The sequence below is a fragment of the Eleginops maclovinus genome, chromosome 8 (genome assembly GCF_036324505.1).
Source record: "Eleginops maclovinus isolate JMC-PN-2008 ecotype Puerto Natales chromosome 8, JC_Emac_rtc_rv5, whole genome shotgun sequence".
Classification (NCBI taxonomy): domain Eukaryota; kingdom Metazoa; phylum Chordata; class Actinopteri; order Perciformes; family Eleginopidae; genus Eleginops; species Eleginops maclovinus.
In genome coordinates, this window is record NC_086356.1 from 18,233,962 (window position 1) to 18,257,128 (window position 23,167).

General features: G+C 39.7%; 1 protein-coding gene across 11 annotated transcripts in view; it reads right to left on the reverse strand.

Annotated features, from left to right (window-relative positions):
- LOC134868186 (formin-binding protein 1) overlaps positions 1–23,167 on the reverse strand; it is a 66,739-nt gene that overhangs the window by 21,220 nt on the left and 22,352 nt on the right. For all 11 annotated transcript variants that reach the window (XM_063889116.1, XM_063889119.1, XM_063889115.1 and 8 more), the window contains exons 3-8: positions 18,582–18,638; positions 17,721–17,868; positions 11,420–11,482; positions 9,587–9,691; positions 3,814–3,942; positions 2,763–2,909 (exon numbers count right to left, since the gene is read on the reverse strand). In XM_063889116.1, coding sequence (XP_063745186.1) covers positions 2,763–2,909; positions 3,814–3,942; positions 9,587–9,691; positions 11,420–11,482; positions 17,721–17,868; positions 18,582–18,638 — 649 coding nt within the window. The remainder of the gene's footprint in view (positions 1–2,762; positions 2,910–3,813; positions 3,943–9,586; positions 9,692–11,419; positions 11,483–17,720; positions 17,869–18,581; positions 18,639–23,167) is intronic.

Sequence of the window (23,167 nt, forward strand, 5' to 3'; positions counted from 1 at the left end):
GAAAGAGACTGCCGCTATCCAGTTTTTTGGGTCACAGAAGAAAGAGGAAAAGACCTAAATCTGTCAGGCAGGAGTTATGACAGAAACAGTGAGGTCGGGGACACAGCCAGGCTCCTCTCACACAGGAAGAAGGACATTAATCAAGTGCAGTGTGCATCAGCCTCAATGAACTGAAAACACACTGAGGGTCTGGTTTGGAGCTAAGGTCAGAGATTGTGCACTATGGCCATGGGAGAAGACTACGAGAGGAAGAGAGACAAAGACAGGGAGAGAGCATATGATGTGTTTACTGCTGCAGACAGTCACAGGCTGGAGTCATCTTTTTGGAGCCGGCCCATGCAAATAGCTGGACGCACGCACGCACACACACACACACACACACACACACACACACACACACACACACACACACACACACACACACACACACACACACACACACACACACACACACACACACACACACACACACACACACACACACACACACACACACACACACACACACACACACACACACACACACACACACACACACACACACACACACACACACACACACATATTGTGTGATCCCTGAGGGTAGTCTTGTTTTTTGTCACGCGGCGGGCAGCCAACATGTGACATCTCAATATATCACACGCTTATTTTCTCTTTAATGCAGACAAACACTGCTTTCAATTTCAAATTCCAAATAAACAACAATTAGCGCTGGGACACAATATCAGCCAAAAACAGCTTATTAGCTGCAAAGTTTTAAATCTCTTTCTCCAGTGTGATCTGCAATTACAGCTGTCTCACATTACAGTGAGCACAATTTCCAGTTAATATGCAATACCAAAAAAGGTTTGATGCATAAACAGTTTTAAAGATATTAGAGAAATGACGCATGTTTCTCTATCTCCCCTATCAGGAAGTCCTTCTGAACATTATTCCAGAAAGAAATGCAGCATATTTCAAGGTTTCAAGGTTTTTATTTGTCATATGCACAGCAGATACAGCGTATATGTTGGCAATGAAAATCTTATGTCGCGTGCTCCTCCAACAACTCAACACACATGGTGCAAAAGATAAATAAAATAGTAAAAAAGAGAGAAGAATATTTACAATATCAACAATACAGATTTGAGGATGTGAAATATATACATATGTGGAATACATTGAGAGTATTTAAATACTTTACACTGTTGAATGAGGAGGTATGGACAGATGCATATATTATGTATAACAGATGTATATGGCAGATATGTATAATATATAGATATGTGTACTATAAACAGATATGTATGGCAGATGTGTATAATATATATGTATGTGTGTACTATAAACAGATGTGAGTACACATTCACAGAGCTCAGGAGTTCAGTAGTCTTATAGCCTGTGGTATAAAACTGTCTCTGAGTCTGGTGGTCTTGGTCCGGATGCTGCGGTACCGTCTGCCAGACGGCAGCAGACAGAACAGATTGTTGCTGGGGTGATGGGGGTCCTTTAATATCCTACCGGCCTTCTTCCTACACCGCTGGGTGTAGAGGTCCTCCATGGATGGCAACTCCGTCCTGGTGATGTGCTGAGCAGTTTTCACCACCCTCTGTAGAGTCTTACGGTTGAGGGCGGTGCAACTGCCATACCAGGCGGTGATGCAGCCAGTCAGGATACTCTCGATGGTGCACCTGTAGAAGTTGCAGAGTATCCTGGAGTCCATGTTGAACTTCCGCAGCCTGCGGAGGAAGAAGAGCCGCTGTCGAGCCGTCTTGGATATGACCCTGGTGTGATGTGTCCATGTCAGGTCCTCACTGATGTTAACCCCGAGGAACCTGAAGCTGCTGACTCTCTCCACAGGAGTCCCGTCGATGGTGATGGGTGTGTGTGCTTCTCTCTGCCTCTTCCTGTAGTCCACAATCAGCTCCTTTGTTTTGCTGACGTTGAGATGGAGGTTGTTGTCCTGGCACCAAGATGTCAGGGCTCTGACCTCCTCTCTGTACGCCGTCTCGTCGCCGTCTGTGATCAGGCCGATGACGGTCGTGTCGTCAGCAAACTTGATGATGGTGTTGGAGCTGTGTGTGGCCACGCAGTCGTGCGTGAACAGGGAGTAGAGGAGAGGGCTGAGCACACAACCCTGAGGGGCTCCGGTGTTGAGGGTCAAGGTGGAGGATGTGATGTTCCCCATCCGCACTGCCTGGGATCTGCCCGTCAGGAAGCTCATGATCCAGTCACAGAGGGCGCTGTTGTTTTTGGTCTAGTTTTGTTTAACATTGTCTAAAACAAAAGGTTAAGACTATAAGATCAGGTACAAAGAAATAGTTAATCTTTTGGAGAAATAACCAATTTTTCTGTTCCATAAAAACAAGGCTACATAAAGAGTTTTGTTCCTTTTAGCAGGCTGTGTGCTCTTGATATCAGCAACTATGCTAAGCTAACCAGCAGCTGGCAGTGGCTTCATATTATCAGACAGCCAAGACATCAATCTTCTCATCAAACTCTCTTTCCCCCCCACAGAACATCAAACTATTACTTTAAATTCAATGGACTGTAACCCTGCCCCCTCTGCCACCACTTTGTGAGCACTTTGTTGTTCACAGGTGGGCTGTTTGTATGTTTTAAAAGGCCCCCAAAGAGTATCAACCCTCCCCGCATTTGTTGCTTAAATGACAGGCTAATCGGTCGTGTGTGGGCTGTGACTGACACACAGTCTGAGTGAGTAATAACTCCCAGATGGCGGTGGTGTGTGTCTGTGTGTGTGTATTTCATCGCTGTGTACTCACAGTCTTGGGCTCGATGGACTCGGCAGCTTTCGTCATGCCGTCTAAACATTTCCCCACGATGGGCAGCACTTGGCGGTCCACGTCTGCAAACGTCTTCATGCACACTGCTAGCCTGTCAATTCTTTTCTCCTCCATGTCTTGAAGTTTCTGTGTGATAAAAAGCAGGCATTTTAATACATATAAACAAGATTTATTAGCTTGCATTATAAAATGGAAGAGAGATGGGCAGGGCTTCACAATGATACTCAGCCAGCTTGGATTTAAAAGAGCTGCCTTTTGATATTGAGCTTCAAACATTTGACATCTGGGAAATCTCTTATGCACTTTAATTTTTCCAAATTTGACCTTATTTTGAAAATGCAGCATCAGAGAAGAGATTAAAAACAAACAATCTGTCAAAATGCAGCACACAAAATAGCTTTTACTGCATTCTTCATTATGATGTGTGTTTCTATCAGTGTTTCCCACATGTTAGGAATTTATTTTTAGTAGTTGACCCCGAAGGGAGTGGGGGGGCTGGGCTGCAAACAGCATTGGATTCATTAGCTCACTAATGATTGCACATGAATGCACTGTCTGGCCGAGCTTTTAATGTGTGTACTCTACACTTTCAAATGCATTTTCACAGAGTAATTAAAGAGTTTTGGGCTATTTTGCCTTCATAATATGTTTGTTTCAGACTTGTGTAAAGAACAACATCCAAAACACACATTTATGTTCTAATGTTACTAACTTCGTATTTCTGAGACTGTAGATTTCTTCTATATTCATAAAAATGTACTATTAGATGATGACTGATTTGCAAATCGTTTTTTAAATGGTATTGATCTATTTGATGTAGGGTTTTTATCATTCACAGCTTGATTTAAAAAACATTTATTTCCGCCAAAAATGTTCAGATTAATTTGAGTAATACAAACTGATTTTTTCCCTTTGTGAAATAATCAATAAAAGTCAAAAATATAATGACAAGAAATGTCGAACCTAACTTTACTTAATGTTATTTTCAGTCAACAACAAACCAGAGGAAATGCATGGCTGTCACGTTTACCTGGAATATGTTGGGAATAACTGTGTAGTAATGTTCATTCTGCTCCTGGTTGAACTTCTGCAGGTAGGCGGAGTATTCGCTCTTACTGTCAGAAGCCATCTGGTGCCTCATCTGAGCTTGCTGTCGTGCCTGGGGAAAAAAAACAAACACAGAAACATGCTCATCAGAGACACGGCAAACCTCAGCGTCCCCCGATTAAGACGGACATATGGGTCACACACACTTGCAAACACACACACAGTCAGAGCATAAGAACCACATAAACTGACACATTTGTGCATGGGAGTGTTCATGCATGTACGTGTATACATAAACATAAAGCTCGTGGACCGTCACAGGTGCAAATTGAAATCAACAGCCATTAGCATTTGTTTTCAGTCAGTGTAGGCCCAAAGAAATGTATAAAAAGAGAAAAACAACAGCCGTGCACAGGCTGGAGAATGAGGGGATTTGTTTTTTGATTGCCCGCCCAGTCTGGCCTATCTTTGCTGTCGATAATGTTGATTATTTTAAGCTGGTTCAGTCTCAGGCAGGCAGTCAGAAACGCAGCAGGAGCAGCCTATTACAGATCGAACACAAGCAGATGGAGATGAGATTATCTCAGCTAGACAGCATGTGGGGTGCGTGTGTGCGTGTGTGTGTGTGTGTGTGTGTGTGTGTGTGTGTGTGTGTGTGTGTGTGTACGTGCGCATACGCGCGCGCCTGTGTGTGTGTGTGTGTGTGTGTGTGTGTGTGTGTGTGTGTGTGTGTGTGTGTGTAGCTAAGTACTCATATCTGTTTCCTCTTTCGATCAGTGGTTTCATTGGCTCATCTATAACAAAGACTCCCTATAACCCTGATTTGTCAAACTCCTGAGGGAAATGTTACAAGGATCCAGTTTTCACCCACGCACTGATCTGGGGCGAGAGTAAAAAAACTCTCACACATATGGGTTAGTAATAGAGGACATACCAGAAGAAAAAGGAGGATATCAGAGCAGAGACACTCGTCAGACACAATGGTACTTTGACAGTTAATTCCTCGGGTGGAAAATGATATTCACAGCCGTAAGAAACAAGAAAAGGAATGTGAAATCCAAAGCAAAGCTGAAAAGCACATGTGAAAGTCCAGCTGCTCGAGTGTGCATGCATTGTAGGGTGTGTGCAGTGCTGGTGTAGGTGCATGCAAAATGGTGCCCAATGTGTTGAGAGATGATGATGGTAAACACAATCACCATGGCAACATGGCAAACTGCATAACAAGCTGCTGTATCTGCAGCAACATCACATCCTGTAGTCAGTCTCTGGAAATCACCTATCTTTTTTCTGTTACTCACACACATGTGCATGTGTGAATCCACGTGTCAATGTCCACCTTTTCACATATTTATCTCCAGTATTTATCTTTAAACCTTAGGTAAATATAAGAAAAGGGAAATATGCACTACTTATTTCTGATAGTAGCTACCTTTCTGCTGCTTTCAGTATACGACTAAAATAAGACAAATTGCTTTTTAGATTACTAAACACTTGAGGGAAAATCATTCCTAGCATTGTGTTGTTGAACTAATGTAACATTGCACAGAACAATGGTACCAAAAAAGAAAATAGATTTATTTTAAAGGCAGTTTTCGAATAAACTGCCTTTAAAGGGGCCAATATTATACTCATGTTTGTAATGCATGTCTCTACTGGGACATGTCTCCATGCTTTAATGTTCAAAAAGCTCTTTGTTTTTCTCATACAGCCTGTGTACCTGTTTTCACCCTCTGTCTGAAACCAGAGCCCAGTCTGCTCTGACTGGTTAGCTGGCCGGCTCTGTTTTGATTGGTCAACTGCTCAAAGATTTCCCGCCCCCTAGCCTATCACGCACAATGTGTTAGAGCAGTGAGCAATAGAAGTGTGAGTGTTTCATAGTGATGTCACTTTGTTGTGGAAGTAAACAAAGGAGTCCAATGGAAGCATTTGGCAGAGGGGAGGGGGAAACACTCCCTCTGGAGAGAAGTTTTGGATTCGAGCCTTTAAAGATCTTTACATGCACTAAAACCTATAGAACATACAACAGGAAAGGGAAAATCCCCTCAAAATCATAACAAGGCCTCTTTAACAAAAGAAGACCCTTGAGAACGGGATCGCAGCCTCTCCAAAATTTTTAGCGCGCAACGTGATGATAAAAACTATATGTTGTGCCGCCCTCATCTACCTTTCTAAGAATATTTAAAATTAGTGTTTTTATAAAAGCTCTCTCTTTTCTACAAACCTCAGGGTTAGAAAGAGTTCAGCAGCAAACAGCGAGACAAGCCACTGTCCAGTACAGGGAGCAGATCACAGTCTGCCGGGACGGCGCGAAGTAACAGTGACCCGGACCAGGTCCTCACATCAGACTCCACGGGAAAGCATGTGTGTGTGTGTGTGTGTGTGTCGAGACAACAGTCGAGACAGTGTGTGTTCCCACAGATATAACAGGCTCTCCAAACGCTGAACCTACCTTGTGGGAACTTCGCTTCAAGGCATTGCATAAAATAGATAAGCAAAAACACACAAACAAAACAAAACAGAAGGATTGTTAGCCGTTTCCAGCTAAACAAGAGGTTGCCATAGATGCACTTCCTGGCGTGTCATAACCCAAAAGGGGAAGTTGGTACAAACAAGTTGTAGAGAAGTGTTGTTTTTTTGTAATGCTTTATGACTTATGATTGTGTGTTGGGGCAGGGGTGGGGGGGTCCCTCAAATAAAGGTTAACAGTTTGAGGATATATGGGCTGCAAATCCAAAACCCCAAATTGAGGGGTTTGTTTGCCAGAAGAGGAGTGGGAACAGATCGAAGTTTGCTCCAGCTGCGGGGAAAACCACAAGACTTCAGCCCAACAAACTGCAGATTTATCATAGAACGCGGAGACATCGCACGGACAACAGCAACTCCTGGAGTCAAATATATTCATATTCAATATTTATTTCTAGCGTTTCTGACAAGAAACCTAACCTTAATGTATTCAATAGTATCTAAGGGATCTGAAAGCTGAATAATACCAATGTTAACAGACATAAATACACACATAACTATAACAAACAAGGCCTGTCTGACCCGAACCTACTTTCACCACAAGACTCCAACTATGACACAAACACAAACACAAATAAGGCTGGGGTTGTGACATGTCATTCCTTCGGGTGATGAATAAGGTTCTCTAAATATTGAAGGGAAAATGCCACAGAAAATAACAAATTGAGACACATGATCTGCTCTCACAGAATAGTATTTGACTTTTGCTTCACTTTAAACCAAACATAGCAAATGCAGAGTAATAATAGAATAGTACAGGTATTGGTAGTATATTCTATTTGCATTGAGCTAAATAACCTTTAACACTAAAGACTTTGAGAAGTCGCGGGGCAACGCAGCTCGAGTGTCTAAACCACAAAAAGTGAGAACAAAGAACACACACTTCCTTTCTCTTTTTTCAAGCCTCTGCACATTCTAGCACTCTTTCTAGACTCTAGTTACGAAATCACAGGAAATAATAATTAAAGTACATGAGAGAAGAATTGAAAAGGAACATGTGGGAGAGAGATCTTCCACAGTGACAGATGTGATAGAATTCACTGTTTTGTATTATTAGTTTTACATTTCTGGAGAATGGAAATGTGAGTAGGTGAAAAACTGGTCAAACCCACACAGAAAGGAGAAGCAAATGAGAAAGCGATTATCTTTTGCAAGCAAGACGATAACAAAAAAGCGTTTTGGTTTTATCTATTGAAGGTTTGGATAAAAGTGTCTAACAAATTAATGTATATAAACATTTGCAATGAGAGTCCTTTTTTCATTGCAAGGTTATTCTGACCAGTAGTTACAATCGCAACAATGGTGAAAATAAGAGCTTGATTGACAAATAGCACCATTTTTTCATTTAAACAAAACAATAATGAATAAAAAATGAATAAAATGCATAATTTTGTAGTTCAATTTGGTGCTTCTCTGCTAAATAGTAAATATCTGTTTTGTATTAAATGAAGCATTGTTAACTTTAAGTGGTATGGAGAATAACTTAAAGCTAATTAAAAGGTTCAGCAGTAGTGTGGATATTACAAAGTTAAGCATTAACCCAGAAAAAACTGAAGCTATGATCCTGTGAGATGTTTTTTTTTTTTTACACCAGCTCTTTAAAGAGCTGTTTACATGATCACATCACACAGACAGCATTACTAACAGAACAATAATACAGCTCTGAATGCTGTGTAATGTAAGAGTGTTTCACGCCTCGATAAATGAAATAACTGTAATCAGAGACAGCTCCTCTCTTGTTTTAACGCTGCTTTCTGGAGCTGCTGTGCCGGCTCTTTCCAGTCGAGTTCAGTGTTCGCTCAAACCTTTTGTAGCTTCTTGGCTGTATGTCCGGAGAGCAGAAAGGCTCTTTATTCCAGCCTATATTTGCATAATAATCGGGTCTGAACTGTGTCAACTCTGAGTCGGGGCTCTGCTCCAACAGCTGATGAAGCGGCAGGAGCACGCGCTGCTGATCCATGATGCCTTGCGGGCGTGGGAGCCGTGTGGGTTAAAGGCTGAGATTTTACAGGGCTCTTTTAATTGGTTATGACAACAGGAAATGGAATCAGCTACAGGCCCAGGGGGCTCTGTGTCCAAAAGTCCTGAGAATTGGATTATAACTGCATCATGTGAGCGTGTGTAATCACAGATGGATCAGATTCAGATTATTCAAAACAACCAAGCCCAAAAACATCCACACACTTGTGTTAATATATATATATTTGTCTGGCCTTTGAAAAACTAGCCTCTGCTATAAAGGGAAAGCCTCATATCTTCTATGAAATATGGGCAAAATTCCCAATTTGGGAACTAGATGTGACCTTGTCAAATAGTGTGTGAGATATAATTGGATGAGATTTAGCTTTTGGTTTACCAATTTATAGTTAAATCCTTTTGATAAATTCACATGCCCATTAACATAGTTTTTATCATTTATGTTGATTTAAATTCTCTCTTTCCAATTTTAATTTACTACTAATATCTGTATATTTCTGTATGTTATTTATTTGTTTTTGTAATATATATCATATTATTATTATTGTTCGTTTGGCAATATACATATGTTATGCCTTTTTCTGGAAAAGAAAACTGCCATTAAAATATATATAAATACAAATATTGTTAATATTTTAAAGCAAATATGGCTGTTTTAAGCATCTCAAATATGGGGATTTTCTGTTTAACAATATTAAAATGAATATCTTTAGGTTTCACAATGACAAACCAAGACATTTAATTCCATCATGTTGGACTTTTAGAAACTGGCCTGCACATATTCTAATCTTTTTTGATATTTTATAGACTAATTGATGAATTAATTGATTCAGGAAATAACCTTGAGATTAAATGTTTATGAAATGTTAGTAGCAGTCATAAAGACTGACACACACACAAACAAGCATGGACACAAAGTCCTCTCTGTTGCTAAGGCTTGGTTTCTGCTCTCCAGTGATAATGAGGACTGCTATCAGCTTTGTTTTGCAGGACATCACTGTGCTCCTGAGACAATGCCAGCGTTTACACACAGACCCTGGCATCAAACACACGGTCACTCAATCTTTCTGTCTTTCCAAGAGCAAGTCACGGCTTGGGGTGCATGGAAGGGGGAACAGAATGTAAAAAAACCATGGCGAGAGAAAGGGGGGAGGATGCTGGGTGATGAAGGCCAGGCAATCATGTTGAGCCAAATGGAAAAAAGACAAGCTTGCGTGATTGGTGGCTGCTGCACACGAGTGAGAGATGACACATACCTTTTCCACATCAGCCTTAGTCACATTAATGTCAGCATCCATCTTCTCGAAGTATTGCTGTGCTCTGTCCGCCTCTTTACAGTCCCTCTCAAACCTTCTTTTAGACTGAAATAGAGCATAAGAAAGGGAAAATGTAATAGAACCAAGACATTACACGTAATAAAAGTAATTTTCTATTCTGAAAAGTGTAAAAAAAATCGTAATACTGAATACAAAGTTAATTAATGAAAGCTAACACAACAGCAACGCTTTGCAAAGGGGTTATGAAGCCATTACATGCGACCAAATGATAAGGACCCTAATTAAAACTGTATATTTTTTGAGAACTCAACAAGCTATATAATGTAGTGTAGGTCTAGTCGTTTTTAGACACTCCATATGGGGAAATGTTCCATTTAATACCTTTGAGTTATTCATTTCCTGCCCTGAGCTGTAGGAGGAAACAATTTATAACTTGACCTTTTAATAAGCATAGTAATGACATCAAAACGTGTTTTGTATGCGTCATATAGATTTCACACACAGCATTGTCTGTGACAGAGGTCAGTTTATGCCATTGACACAGCGATGGGGTCTGCAGTGTGCAGCCTGCAGATTAAATAAATGTTCATAGTGGTCATTTGTGTACGGAAAAACAAGCATTCATTCAACCCTCTTTCGACCCCTCGATCTGAACAATCAGTGTTTGTTGGGTCAGTGTGCACTCTGAACTATGCCTATCTGCCTCGCTCACAAAGGCATCATTGAATGCAGAGAAAAGTTTGAGGAGGACAAGGCAGTTATGCTTCTCTCTCACACTCTTTCTGTCTGTACCCTGTCAAAGAGGCCACGCAGAGATAAGAAGTGGTGTTCTGTGCAATCTCTCTTTCAGTTAAAACAAATAAAACGGACACTCCTGGATCTGATCCTGTCTAGGTCTTTAGCAAAGATAGGAATAATGACGTCATGTGTTTTAGTCTGGTCTTCTGTTGACTACTTGGCCACACAAGTGAAACTTACAATTCTGTTTCACTAACGAAGACAATTTTAAATATACAATAACACTTAAAATCCTTAAAACATCATTAATGAAGCATAATTCAATCCTTGTGTAAAAAGCAGATCTGTTTAATATTAATCTCAACATTTTGAGTCAAATAAATAGAACATTGTATGAAGTTTATGGTGAAGACAGAAGGGAGGCCCCTCAGGGCTGTGTGCACGGCCCTCTGCAGATTGTTTCTTTTCTTTTCAAATACAAAGGGCTCTTTGCCACCCACTGTATGCTCCATCAGCTTTTGATGATTATGATGTACTTTATACAGTATTAACTAGGCTGCTCATGAAGTCTCTGTTAAAACATGTTTTGGTATCATGTGACATTGATGCTGATCGATAATCAACAGAACATTTATAAACAATGTTGTGTTTTTATTCCTTTTTCCTGCTATATATACCTGTCCTTGAATTTTGTGATTTAATAAATAGTTGAAGCAACTAAAAGTTGAATTCCATTTAAAAAGTCTGTGTGTGGCTCATAAACAGAACTTGACCTATCAAATACTTTGTTTAAAGTCATAATTAAAGTCATGATATGATTAATAACTGGTTTATCTTGAAAGCTAATGAATGCTGTAATTTTGTATTAAACCTTTCACTTCTCATCCCTCTTTTTTATTACCAAAAAGCAACATGAAAACCATTCAAGTAATGTTAGCAAGCTTATCATCTTCAACCAGCGCTAACTGCAAAAGGCAAGGGTTACATTTTCCATATTTATGTTCTAGTTTTGTTTCCTTTGAGTCAATTCACTACTAGTGAATAACTGTACTGCACATAAATTGGGTTACTCACCGCATCCAGCTGTTTCCACGAGCTCTCGATGTGCTGCTGTGCCTTGCGCCCATCATGGAAGGACTGTCAGAAGAGAGGAGAAAGGGCAAAAATGATATTATAATTCACAAGCTCAAGGGATTTAAAAGCAAGTGACCCTCACATTGTAAGGATAATAAATGAGAAGAAGTGGAGTGGGATTCTCAACCATATCATTAAACACTATGAATATTACACTGTGACAGAGAATAATTCATTTTAAGCTGAGGAAGTAGGGGGAAAAGACATTATACTGTAGCTCCATTAGAGATGATGACCGCATAACCCACAAGCTTTACTCTCAGAGATTTGTACAAGCTCGTGTATATGGCTGTAAGTTGATTACAATTTCAACAAACTAATACCTAACTGAATGAAGGCTAGAGATAAATAAAAGAAGGTCAAACATAGTGTATTATATATTAACTTCACAAACCGACTAGTTCTTACAAGTGCTACAAACATGAATACTATCTGCCCTTCAACAAGGAATATCTAAATTCTAAATACATTTGAAAGATACAGGAAAAATGTAACAATTGCAATATTTTAGCAATTATTGAACACAATTGCCGTGACAATTGGTGCACTCATTCATTACTCACTAAGGATGAAATGTTTTACCTTTGGTGATCCCCTATTCTTTTGAACTCAGCAATACCTTTGCTGTCTTCAATTGCATCAGGGGAGATTTAAGTAGTATTTTTTCAAGACCTTATGTTTGCCCTAACTGTTTAGTTGGATTACTGTTATCGAAACCTCTTCATTCACATTTCTTTATTATTCAGGAGTACCTTTTTGAGTATTGAGAGGGATTTGTTTGTTATAAAAGAGGCATTGTACTATAATTGAAGAGGCATTCTGTCATTATGAAAGCACTTGTGAAAAAAGTTCATATTTAAAAATATTAAGTGGTTGAGAACTGGTTCTCAGGCTTCTTCTAATGAGCTGAATGAGCTTCTGAGGATAGATGCCGCCACAGTAATGTAAGGATTGATGCAATGCAAAATGTGGTCTATTAGACTCACACAGCACACATGGGTTTTTGTAAAAAAAAATGTAAAAAAGACCTCAGTTGGCCTATCTCTCTCCAGGAGAGGCAAACACTTGGCCCAGAGGCAGAGTACGTCTCTCTACAGCTCTGTGTGTGGAACACAGCCAGACCTCCTGGACACATAACAGCAACTTTAAACCTTATGAAATAGATTGTGATTACTTATAAAGCATACAAAAAAAATCCTCAAAGTCTGTGGTGTATTAATCTGCAAAAATCCCAACAGATTCAAATTGAAATGAAAATGTCCTGACTATCAATGAGGTTTCCCCGGGTTACGCTGACTGCAGGAAGCGAGGGTCAGTAGCTGAGCTGAATATCGATGCTGCAATTCAATAATGAAACCAGGCCAGTATAACGGCCACAGAGAAGCTTTGGCTTGTACTTCTCTTGCATTCAGCACCTCAAACACACCAGCATGAGACGTGAAATGAAATCGTGAGGCATAAACGTTAGTCGAACTCGAACACTGCATGGGATATGTTCGTCAGAATGTGCCCTGGTTTACCTCAGGCACTTCTCAATTCCCAAAGTTATAAGGGAAGCTGGGTAAAAAAGAGAAGTGCTTCAGTGTTTCAGAGGAAGTATTTCAACAGAGAATTGGACATTGTGGAGCCTCTAAAGTAGAACTAATGTGTAATAAAGATGTTTGTATTTTTTCAACTGCTTGACCTTCAAATTCCTGTTTGATAAGAAGTATATGCAGATACACTGAAGAAATTGTGAAGCTTTTTTAGGACACGCAGCAGCATATGATGTCATTGTAACTGTTTGAATCAACCAAATATGTTTCTCCATAACAACATATCTGAAAAATCATGCTGCCTGCGTCAACAAACCCTCCATCTGTACAAAGATATACAAACTACGCTTTCCGCAAACAGAGTGATCGGATGTTACTGCTGCAGGATGAAGATCTGTTGACCACAACATGAGAAACATGATCTCATTCGCTGTCAAACGAGATAAAAAAAAAGAGCATCATCATCGGTGACACCCATCTGGGATGCAGGTATGAAATGTTGCAGGCATTTAGGCAGATGTTCTGCAGTGTTGGCCTCTGTGTTTAAACCCATACATTGCAGAGATCCATACAGCTATTCTGTTCAGCACAAGAAAGATTAGACGCACCCCATGCCTCTTTGTCCGTCTCAGTAACTGTGACCATTAGAGATCTGGGGAACTCTAACAGGCTGCTGTCCTGAAGCTGCCACTCTCACTTTCACAGTGACAAGGGAAGCTCCAGTTACCAACACAATAACACAACTGAATAACAGAAACTTTAACTGCAGTGTAATAAAAGCAGGACTGGAAAATATGATCATTATGCATCCGGAGACGCTAGGTCAGCCTGATTTAATATTTACTAAATGAGGCTAAGCAGCGCTGCTCTGTGCTATGACTACACTTTTTTTTTAAACAAATTCATTCCTCATGCTGCTACTGTGCACCTTCCAGCACAGACAATCTCCAGGTAACATAAGAGTGAAAATACATAGACGTAGTTAGGAACAAAGATATAGATAAATGTGGTTTCTGTGGACTTTTGTTTTTATATATTCAATAGATTGAAAAAGATAGAAAAAGTTAAGAGATGACTTATTAACTTTTCAAATCACAATTAAAAGTTCTCACAATAATCAGTAACATGTTATAAAATGTTGTTCTCTCTGTAGTCTTACAATAACTAAAATATGAATATACTTCAAGTTGAGTCCTTTTAGAAGGCTGAAAAATCTCCAGAGATCTGAGATTGTTGCCAAATACCCTGAATGCTAGATGGTAATTTAGTGTATAGTGTTGTATTCAAACCACAATTTAATGATAATTATACTTTGATAAGGTAAATCATTTTGTGAAGACTTCTACCTTGCTGTATTGTCAAACTGGAAACCACTTCATCCATAAAATAGTCTATTCTTATTGTGTTTATAATGATGTCTTGTCCATGAAATGAAGTCTCTGACTACCATTTTGGTCCCATCTTTGCACCAGACATGCTCTGATGGGGCTGTGTGACTCACCAGCTGTCCCCTCCACATATACACTCATTCATTAACTGTGTTTGAGTTAAACATGACAGCTGAAAAAAAAAACAGGACATGTAACAAACATCCTCCACCACTGTCTGATAAATTAACCTACAGTTTGTTCCTTTTTTCGCCGGTGGGAGGAATTTGGGAATGTGGGTGGGATATTAGGTATGTGAAGGCTAGGTAGGAGTTGATAAAATTGAGTGTTGGTTAGTGTTTAACCAGACATTCTTACATCTCAGATTCGTCACCTTTAATGTTCTCAATACTGTTGTAAAGTCAATAAAAGGATTTGAGAAACATCCTATTCTGTAAGACAAAAAATAAAGGAAGGAAAACTTTGCTCCAGCATTTCATTTCAGTGTTTGTGAAGAGGTTCTCATGGACATCTGTGCGCACACATTTTCTCTCACTGATCCGCTCACTCATTGACTTGGCTCAGAGGAATGTGCACCTGCAGTCCTCTATATTTGTCAACATACATATAATCATAAGGTACTGCAAATAGCCAAAAGTCATATGAGATGACTGAACCTCAGGAGAGAATCTTCTCCTCATGTTTAGACCATTAGGCCGTGTTTCAAACAGGGCATTGCTGAGGTAATTTATACTAAAGTATTCAGGATGCAGATGTGCATGCAGCTACTATGGAAAGATCCAGCGATCAATTTTCATTCTCTACTTGCTTTTTGTCTTTCCGCTGCCATGTGAAGCTCGTCCAGAGTAACACCTTGTTCTTTCAGAGGTTGCAGCTATCGCCTCTGAATAGATAAATGAGGACAGTTTGCCCTGCCAAACCCACCTAAAGATGTTTTATAGCACCTTATAGTTTTCAGCTGACACCTCCTTTACTTTCCAGACCCTGCCAGCTAAATAAGACATATTTTCAATCTTTCTTGCACATGTCACATCGCAGCAGGATTAAAGCAGATGGAACCAACCCCACAAACCCAAAGATATAATTATGTGCTGTGCTGTGCTGTCTGTGCAAGTGGATACGAAAGAGCACACACTGACTTAACCCTCAAGTGGACATCACATGTCGATATACACAAAGAAGTTACAGTAAATGTCTCCAGAGGCTTTAAAGATGATATAATGTGACATTTTTCAGGTTCATATTAGTATGTAGTGTCTCTGCTGGGACATGTCTCTATGCTTTAATGTTCATAAAGCTTAGATTTTTCTCATACTATCTGTGCTGCTGCACCTCTTTTCACCCTCTGTCTGAAACCAGAGCCCAGTCTGCTCTGATTGGTTAGCTGGCCGGCTCTGCTGTGATAGAGATATCCCGCCCCTTCGTCTATCACGTATGATGTGTTGGATTGCAAGCCAATGGGGTTGAGTGTTACATAGTGATGTCTTTGTATCACAGAAGTAAACAATGGGGGTCCAATCTGAGGCCAGTATTCTGACCAAACACCTATTTATAGCAAAACAGTTAACATAGATCAAGTTGTCTTTATACTTTTTAAATGCATAATACGTTTAAATCTAAAGAATGAAATATGTTTTAAGAACAAACTAAATCCAACATTTTAAAACACGGTTCCCCTTTTGCAAAAACAAGTTCTGTTTATCTGCTCTCATATGAAATACTTTAAGACTAACATTCTTGGCCTCACCTCCTGTGCCACCCCAAGCTGAGCTTAGCAAGAGGTCCACTTGGGGAGTTACGAAACAACCCCACATGAGAAACTAATGAGGTATTTTTCTTTCTCCTTCTGGTCTGTAGTGTGGGTTTTACCTGTCCAATAAACTGGCGAGCCCTGACCCTCCTCTAATCCCAATGTCTGAGTCTGCCTGCAAGATTTGTCTGACATACACGCAAATATTTTTTTAAACGCCACGACAGCAAGTGCTGCTTAATAATTCATGTGATTAAAACCAGAGGAAAGAATGACGGGAAGCTGAGGGAGTCATGGGTAAGGGCTGCTTTACAAATATCTTTAAAAATATCGCCTTTTCTAATAATGTAATCAACGAACGCTTATTGTTGTCAGGCAAAAAAAAGGAACATTTTCGAGTAGCAGGTTTTTTCTTTAGCTTGGTTGATTTTCAAACACTTGGAACATGTAAAATAGTTTAAGTCTCCCTCACTCATGAGTGTGTTGACGGCACTGATGTCTTTAAATGAACACTGGAAATAAAATAAAAGCTAATACAGTACAATTACCCTACAAGGACACTGTTCTGCATGTGACTGAGAAACTATTTGCTCAATGCCTTTGAGAGGACACAAGCTTCTGTTCAGAAAAGACATTCTATGAAGGGAAACTCCCCAGCACTGGCTAACTGGAGGCTTTTTTAATTCACCAGAGGCAGACACATGACCAACTGGGAAGACAAACAGGGATATCATGTATAAATAAAATAGAGGGAAACTGCAGGGAAGTGAGGAGGAAGAAGGGAGTCAGAGTGACATCCTGCAGGCTCGGGACAGCAGGGGTCTGTTCATGGACTCTGTATCTGGACACTAGTGATACAGATGATGTGCACAATTAATAATGCAACCATGGCTTCCTGTATTTAGTTAAAGAAGCAGTTGCAGCAACACGGATGTCACCATCATGTGCTTACTCCAAAGAAAAGGGTCACTTTGCCTTTGAGCAACCCTCTGCTTCTAGTTTTCTACTCCAGTTCCCTCAGCTGGACGTCCGTGACTCAAGAGTACATGACAGACTTTTTTCAGTATTACTTTTCTTTCCAGCTGGGCATCTTTCTCTCTGCTCCTCTAACAACTCTGTAGATGTAATGGGCACCACACTGTTATCAGTGAATCATGCACTGCAGGTTCGCCGCTCTACCGAATCATTTTATAATGGTGAGGACCAAAGTGACTTAAAAATAGCGTGGTTGTAGAATGGTTTATAGAAGAGAGGAATAAGCCTGTAATGATAGGGAGACGATGACTCAGTTGATCACATTCTGCACTTCTAGCAAGCCTTTGGGTGCTTCTATATTTACTCAGCGATGAGCTCAGTTCATGCAAAATAGAGGATGCAGCGAGGCAAAGGATCACTTCACTTCTTGTAGGCCTGTGTGTATTCTTTTCCTTTATAGAATCCATTTCTCCAGAATAAATGTTTGATTTAAAGCACTGGCATGTGAGAATAGACATTATGAAAGAGAAATATAAATAAAACATTGGATGTGGAGAGACAGAAATAAGTGCGGATATGAAAATATGTCTCACCGATTTTCTCTCGGTCTTGAGCTCCTGCAGGTAGCGTGAGAGCTCCGTGATGATTTGAGACGTCAGGTTCTCCGCTATGACCTCGTGTTGACCCGCGTAGTCATTTAGCTCATTAAGAGATGTCAGGAAGGCTCGACAGAAGGTGTACCTGGAGACACAGGAAGTGATGTCAGAGGAAAGATGGTAGAGTTGTATAAAGAAGGAAAACACAACATAATGTTAAAATAATGTAGTATAGTTTGGATTTTATTAGGGAGAGTAAGGTTTGATACAAGGCTACTGCTAGCATCCCGTTAGCTAAGCTTAGCTTAGCATAAAGACTGGAAAAAGAAGGAAATAGCTAGCCTGGCTCAATCCAACAAATTCTGCCAGTAAAATCCTTAATTTTGCATTATTATACTTTTATGTCCCAAACTTGTTCTTGACTTATATAACTCTGCCTGGGAAAGATAACACATGTTGTCATATTCTCCCAAAAAATATAAATATTACATTGTAATGCTGCTGTACATGTTCTACTATTCCTGCATTGTAACACTAAATCATAGACCCTTATTTACAGTGCTTAATTTATATTGTAAAATATATATTTTTGCACATTTCTATTTGTTATATGAATTGCCGTTATACATTCATACTTATACTTACTACTTTTTCTCATGACCTCCATGTTTTTCTAACATTTTATTCAGAATTGCAGCTGATTTGTATTTTATCATATTTTTCTCTGATTTTTTTTGCTGTGTAATCATTATAAGAATAAAACACCTTAAAATATATTTAAAAAATTTAAAAGAATAAAAGGATTCAGAAACAAAGTATTCCTTTGATTTATTGTAGGTGTGAGATCATTTAACTTACTTGCTTTCATCCTCTTCTCGAGAGTTCTTCTTGGGTTGATACTTCTTTGATAAATTCCTGTAAGGACAAAGAATTCAGCCTTGTCAGACATTTCTTAGGGTATCTTTCCTAAAAGCAAAGTAGTGCACCCCTCCCATTATATTTCCCTGACACCGACTTTATGAAACCTGCCAAAGGATCATCCAGTACACCATTCAATCCAGCAGAGTGCTTTCTTCCACAACATCCCCTTTCCTCTCTCCTGGTCATAAATCATGCCCTCCAGTAGAAGTATGCATGCAGAGCCAGTCACCGAAAACAGGAATGCTTTTCTTTTGCAGCCATTGCCCTTGTTTTGACTCTGGCTGTATGTAAGTGGCACGAGATAAGTGCAGCGTGAGGGGGACAAATGAGACGGTGTGTAAAGATGTAAGACAATAAGATGAAGGCGACAGAGTATGGTAGGGAACAGACTGCGGACAATAACCTTTATTATGGTTCTGACCATACTTCAAGGTCCTTTTCTCAACTTAGCAAGTGTTTTGTTTAATTTGACACGTTACAGTTCATCATGTCGCCCCCCGTTCCATCATGACACTGCAACACACTCAACACCTGACCTGTGCTGATGCTCCGTTTGATGGCTACCCTGTCAACACAACACAATAACTTGATCTATGCTCTGATGAATTTGGGTGCCCATTGTGTGCACACGCCTTCAGGATGCTTTGTTAAATCATAATTAAAGAGCTCTGTTCTTTATTTTAAAAGATGAGTCAACAAGTGATGCATGTACACAAAAAACACAAACAAGCACGGCCATTCATTTTGACTACAAAGCAGATCTGAATAGAACAATGATATATCAGGGAGTCGTGCTGTAATTATCTAACCATATTTTATGTCCTGCAAGTCAAGCCATAGCTTGATAGGATGTTTTGTTGAATGGCTGCACAGATTAGTTATATTGGATACTATTAAATTAAGGTTGATTTATTTTCCAGCTCAGTAGATATTTGTCTAATGTGATAATTGAAAAGGAAAAATATATTGGGTCAGTAACTGCCTGCCAAACAGATATTAGAAGGGATTTACTGTATTCATACATATAGCAAAATACATTATATTGACAAAGTAAAAACAATTAAAGGCTGATTAATTGTCATTTTAATACCTTACATGTGTTAAACAATGAAAAACAGTTATATAAAATAGCTTGATGTACCTGCTATAATGCTGTGGGGAATTTCTTGATTATTCTTATTTTGCAGTATTATTTAAACCTTTTGTGCCGCACGTATGAATCTGAGCTGCTGTTCTCTCTAATGGCTTGATTGTTAAGCCTTTGATACATTTATTTGTCTGTTCTGTGGACTTCATATTGCATCTATGTTTCTAAAATGTAGAAAAGAGAACAAAATATTTTTACAATTTATTTAAAAATTACAATTATTAATACACCATTAGAAGCCCATAAAGTCTGTCCACTTTCATGTCAGAATCAAAAAGATAATATGCTTTTAAGGAGCTGTAAACAGTTGGTAGTTGCCCCCGTTGTGAGGTTATAGCACTGCTGGAATCTAAACGCCTCAGTGTGAACATGTTGTAAAAAGGTCATGCTAAATTCCTGCTGAAATAAATAATGCATGTGTTTAAAAAAAAAAAAAGACATGTAAAGCTGTCTCGCTCTGCTCACATCCCCCACGCCTGTCCTCCCTGGTGGGGTTTGCACTGTTGCTAGGCAGATCTATCTGTCTATCTCTCTCTCCATGTCCTTCTCACCCCACCTCTAAATATAGAGCTGGTTCTCCCTCACCACATTCATAGCCAGATGTCAAGTGTCAGATTGTGTGTGCCTGCTCACCTCAACAACATATCATAACAAACATGCCAAAATGAGTCCAGCCGTTAGCTCATAATTAGGATTGAACAAGCGCTGTTGCACAAATATATGTTTGCATATTATCTCTGAGTGTATTTGTCTGAAAGATGAAACATCATGGCTGCTACTCACTGGTTTTCAATGTAAACGCAGCCAAGACAGACTCTTTCTTGAACCTCACCCAGTCTCTTTGTGAGCAAGACTTTATTCCCACTGTGATATGGATTATGCCAGACGGGAATTTAAGGGAGGAAGAGGAGGAAGAGGAAGAGGAGGAGGAGGAGGAGGAGGAGGAGGAGGAGGAGGAGGAGGAGGAGGAGGAGGCATTAATGCATTGCCCTGCAAAGACTAGACTGCAGCATTGTGCATGTTTACACCATTGCATTGGAAGAGGATTATTCATGGATTAGTGCAGTGTACGGTAGCTGGGGTGATAGAAATGCTACAAAGTAGTGTGATAGGCAGGCTTTATTAAAAATAAAAACCTCAAGCAAAATACAATTTTTTTCTTTTTGATTTATTTTATTAGTTGTTTGGACTATAATGTGTCAGAAAATAATTACAAAGACGATCACCATTTCTCAAAGCCAAATACCACATTTAAGAAGCTGCAATCAGAGGATTTCTAGTCCATTAGTAGATTCACAGAAAATAAACTTTTTGGACAATCAATGAATTGTAAATCACTTTTCATGCAAAAATGGCCAAACATGCGGATTTCAGCCTCTCAAATATCAAGATTTGCTGCTTTTGGGAGGAAACTTTCCCAAATTCTTAAGACCTGTCCAAAAGTCTACTATTCAACGGCCTGTTACCTCTGAAAGGATAGGAAAAAAGGAGCAAAATGTTCCCAACAACAGCGCTGAGACAAAAGAGGACTAGATCAAGCAGCCAATTCCATTACTTCATTAGATATAACAGCCCTGCATTTCTGTTCGTCTGCGCGCCCGTTAGATTAAGCTTAATTTCATGAGCTAAATTGATTAAGAGGGATAATTAGTCCTGAGGTAAGGCCAAGTGGCACCACAACAAAGAAGCTCAGTGTGTTGAAAACACAGGAAACCCTATGACTCAAGCTCTCCTGTCAGTACATCCTAATTTCCTAATTTTAACCCGTTACCGACAAGTGTGCCAATGTCCACGTGTGTGTGTGTGTGTGTGTGTGTGTGTGTGTGTGTGTGTGTGTGTGTGTGTGTGTGTGTGTGTGTGTGTGTGTGTGTGTGTGTGTGTGTGTGTGTGTGTGTGTGTGTGTGTGTGTGTGTGTGCTTAATAACAGACCCAGCTTGACAGCGGGCCGTCTGTGTAAGCACAGTGACTGAAAACATCCGCACCATCTGTGGAGCCTGAAGTTTAATAACAGCCGACCTGCCAAGGCAAAAGGAGTCCAACCCCCGTCCCTTTGTCCAACATATTGTAGACAGATGCTGACTAATTGAATTATGGGATATCTTGTTTGAGTTCAAATGCAAGGGCAAATCTGTCAGTGTGTATGTTTTGGGGGTTACGTCACGCAGTGCTTAATTACTTTGGACAGTATCCAGAAGTTGTACACACTAATAGAAGGTAATTCAAGCACCATTGTAAAACACCTGAATAAAATTTAATAATTTTTCCATCTAGTTATTAATATAAATGTACATGTTGTATCATTGTACAATTTGTACATTTCATTTAACAAAACCAGTGCCTTCTCTTTGCTGTTATTACTGCTTTTATCACTGTTGTTATTTGCTCCTATGTCTTTAACTACATTGACAGAAGCCTACAAAATTGAGTATGATGACAATAAAGATATCCTGATAAAAAGTAAATCAACGGGACAAAAAAATCCAACTATTCTAATAATCTATTAATTGTTAATGTGGTTTTTCACACAAAAATGGTAGAATTCTTCTTTTAATCTGTTAAATATGGAAATATTTAAAGACATTTCTTGTATTTTGAGAAAAATCCATATTGAAATTAATTGTTTGTAGATACATTCTGTGAATAAATCATTTGCTTTTAGTAAGTTTGACAGTGTGTCTCTTAACTCTAATAGAAAGAGAAAGAATGGAACAGAATTATGACAAATGTCAAAAAAATCCACAAACACAGAACGCCAATATATTTCAGTTTGATCTTTCTTTAAGTGTCAAAAGTTAATGGGTGTAGGGCTCTGCTTTAATGCATATATGTAAACACAGACACTAGTCCTATTATCTCAAGCAGACTTAGCTGGAGCAGTATGCTGAGGAGGATCTGTTACAATGCTGGATTGGTATTGGTTTGTCATTTTAAAACAGGGGGGGTTGGGGTCAATACTTGGGAGCATTAGCCATATTGCCAGGCCTCTTTAAAGATGAGGATTGTGGATGTGGGGGGGGGGGGGGGTGGGGGCTGGGGGCTGCTCATGCTACCATCACTGTCTCTCAGTGACTGCACTGTGAGGGGGGTGGCGCCAATACTCGTGGTTGGAGGAAAAAGGAAAAATCTGGGTCAGACCTTGGCTTGATAATGCTGATACCTAGCAGTCTCTATAGAAACACAAGCTCCGCCCCCCCCCCCCCGCAACCTGACTTCCTCTTGCCTGAAGCATAAGCAACAACAGACAGCGTGCATGCAAGAGAGAGCGAGGCAGACAGAGATACAAAAAAAAAAAAGGAAGATGGAGGGAGCCAACATCCTCTGCACACTTTGATCTACACTTGAGGAAAGAAATGACACTTAAACATATAACAGCGCT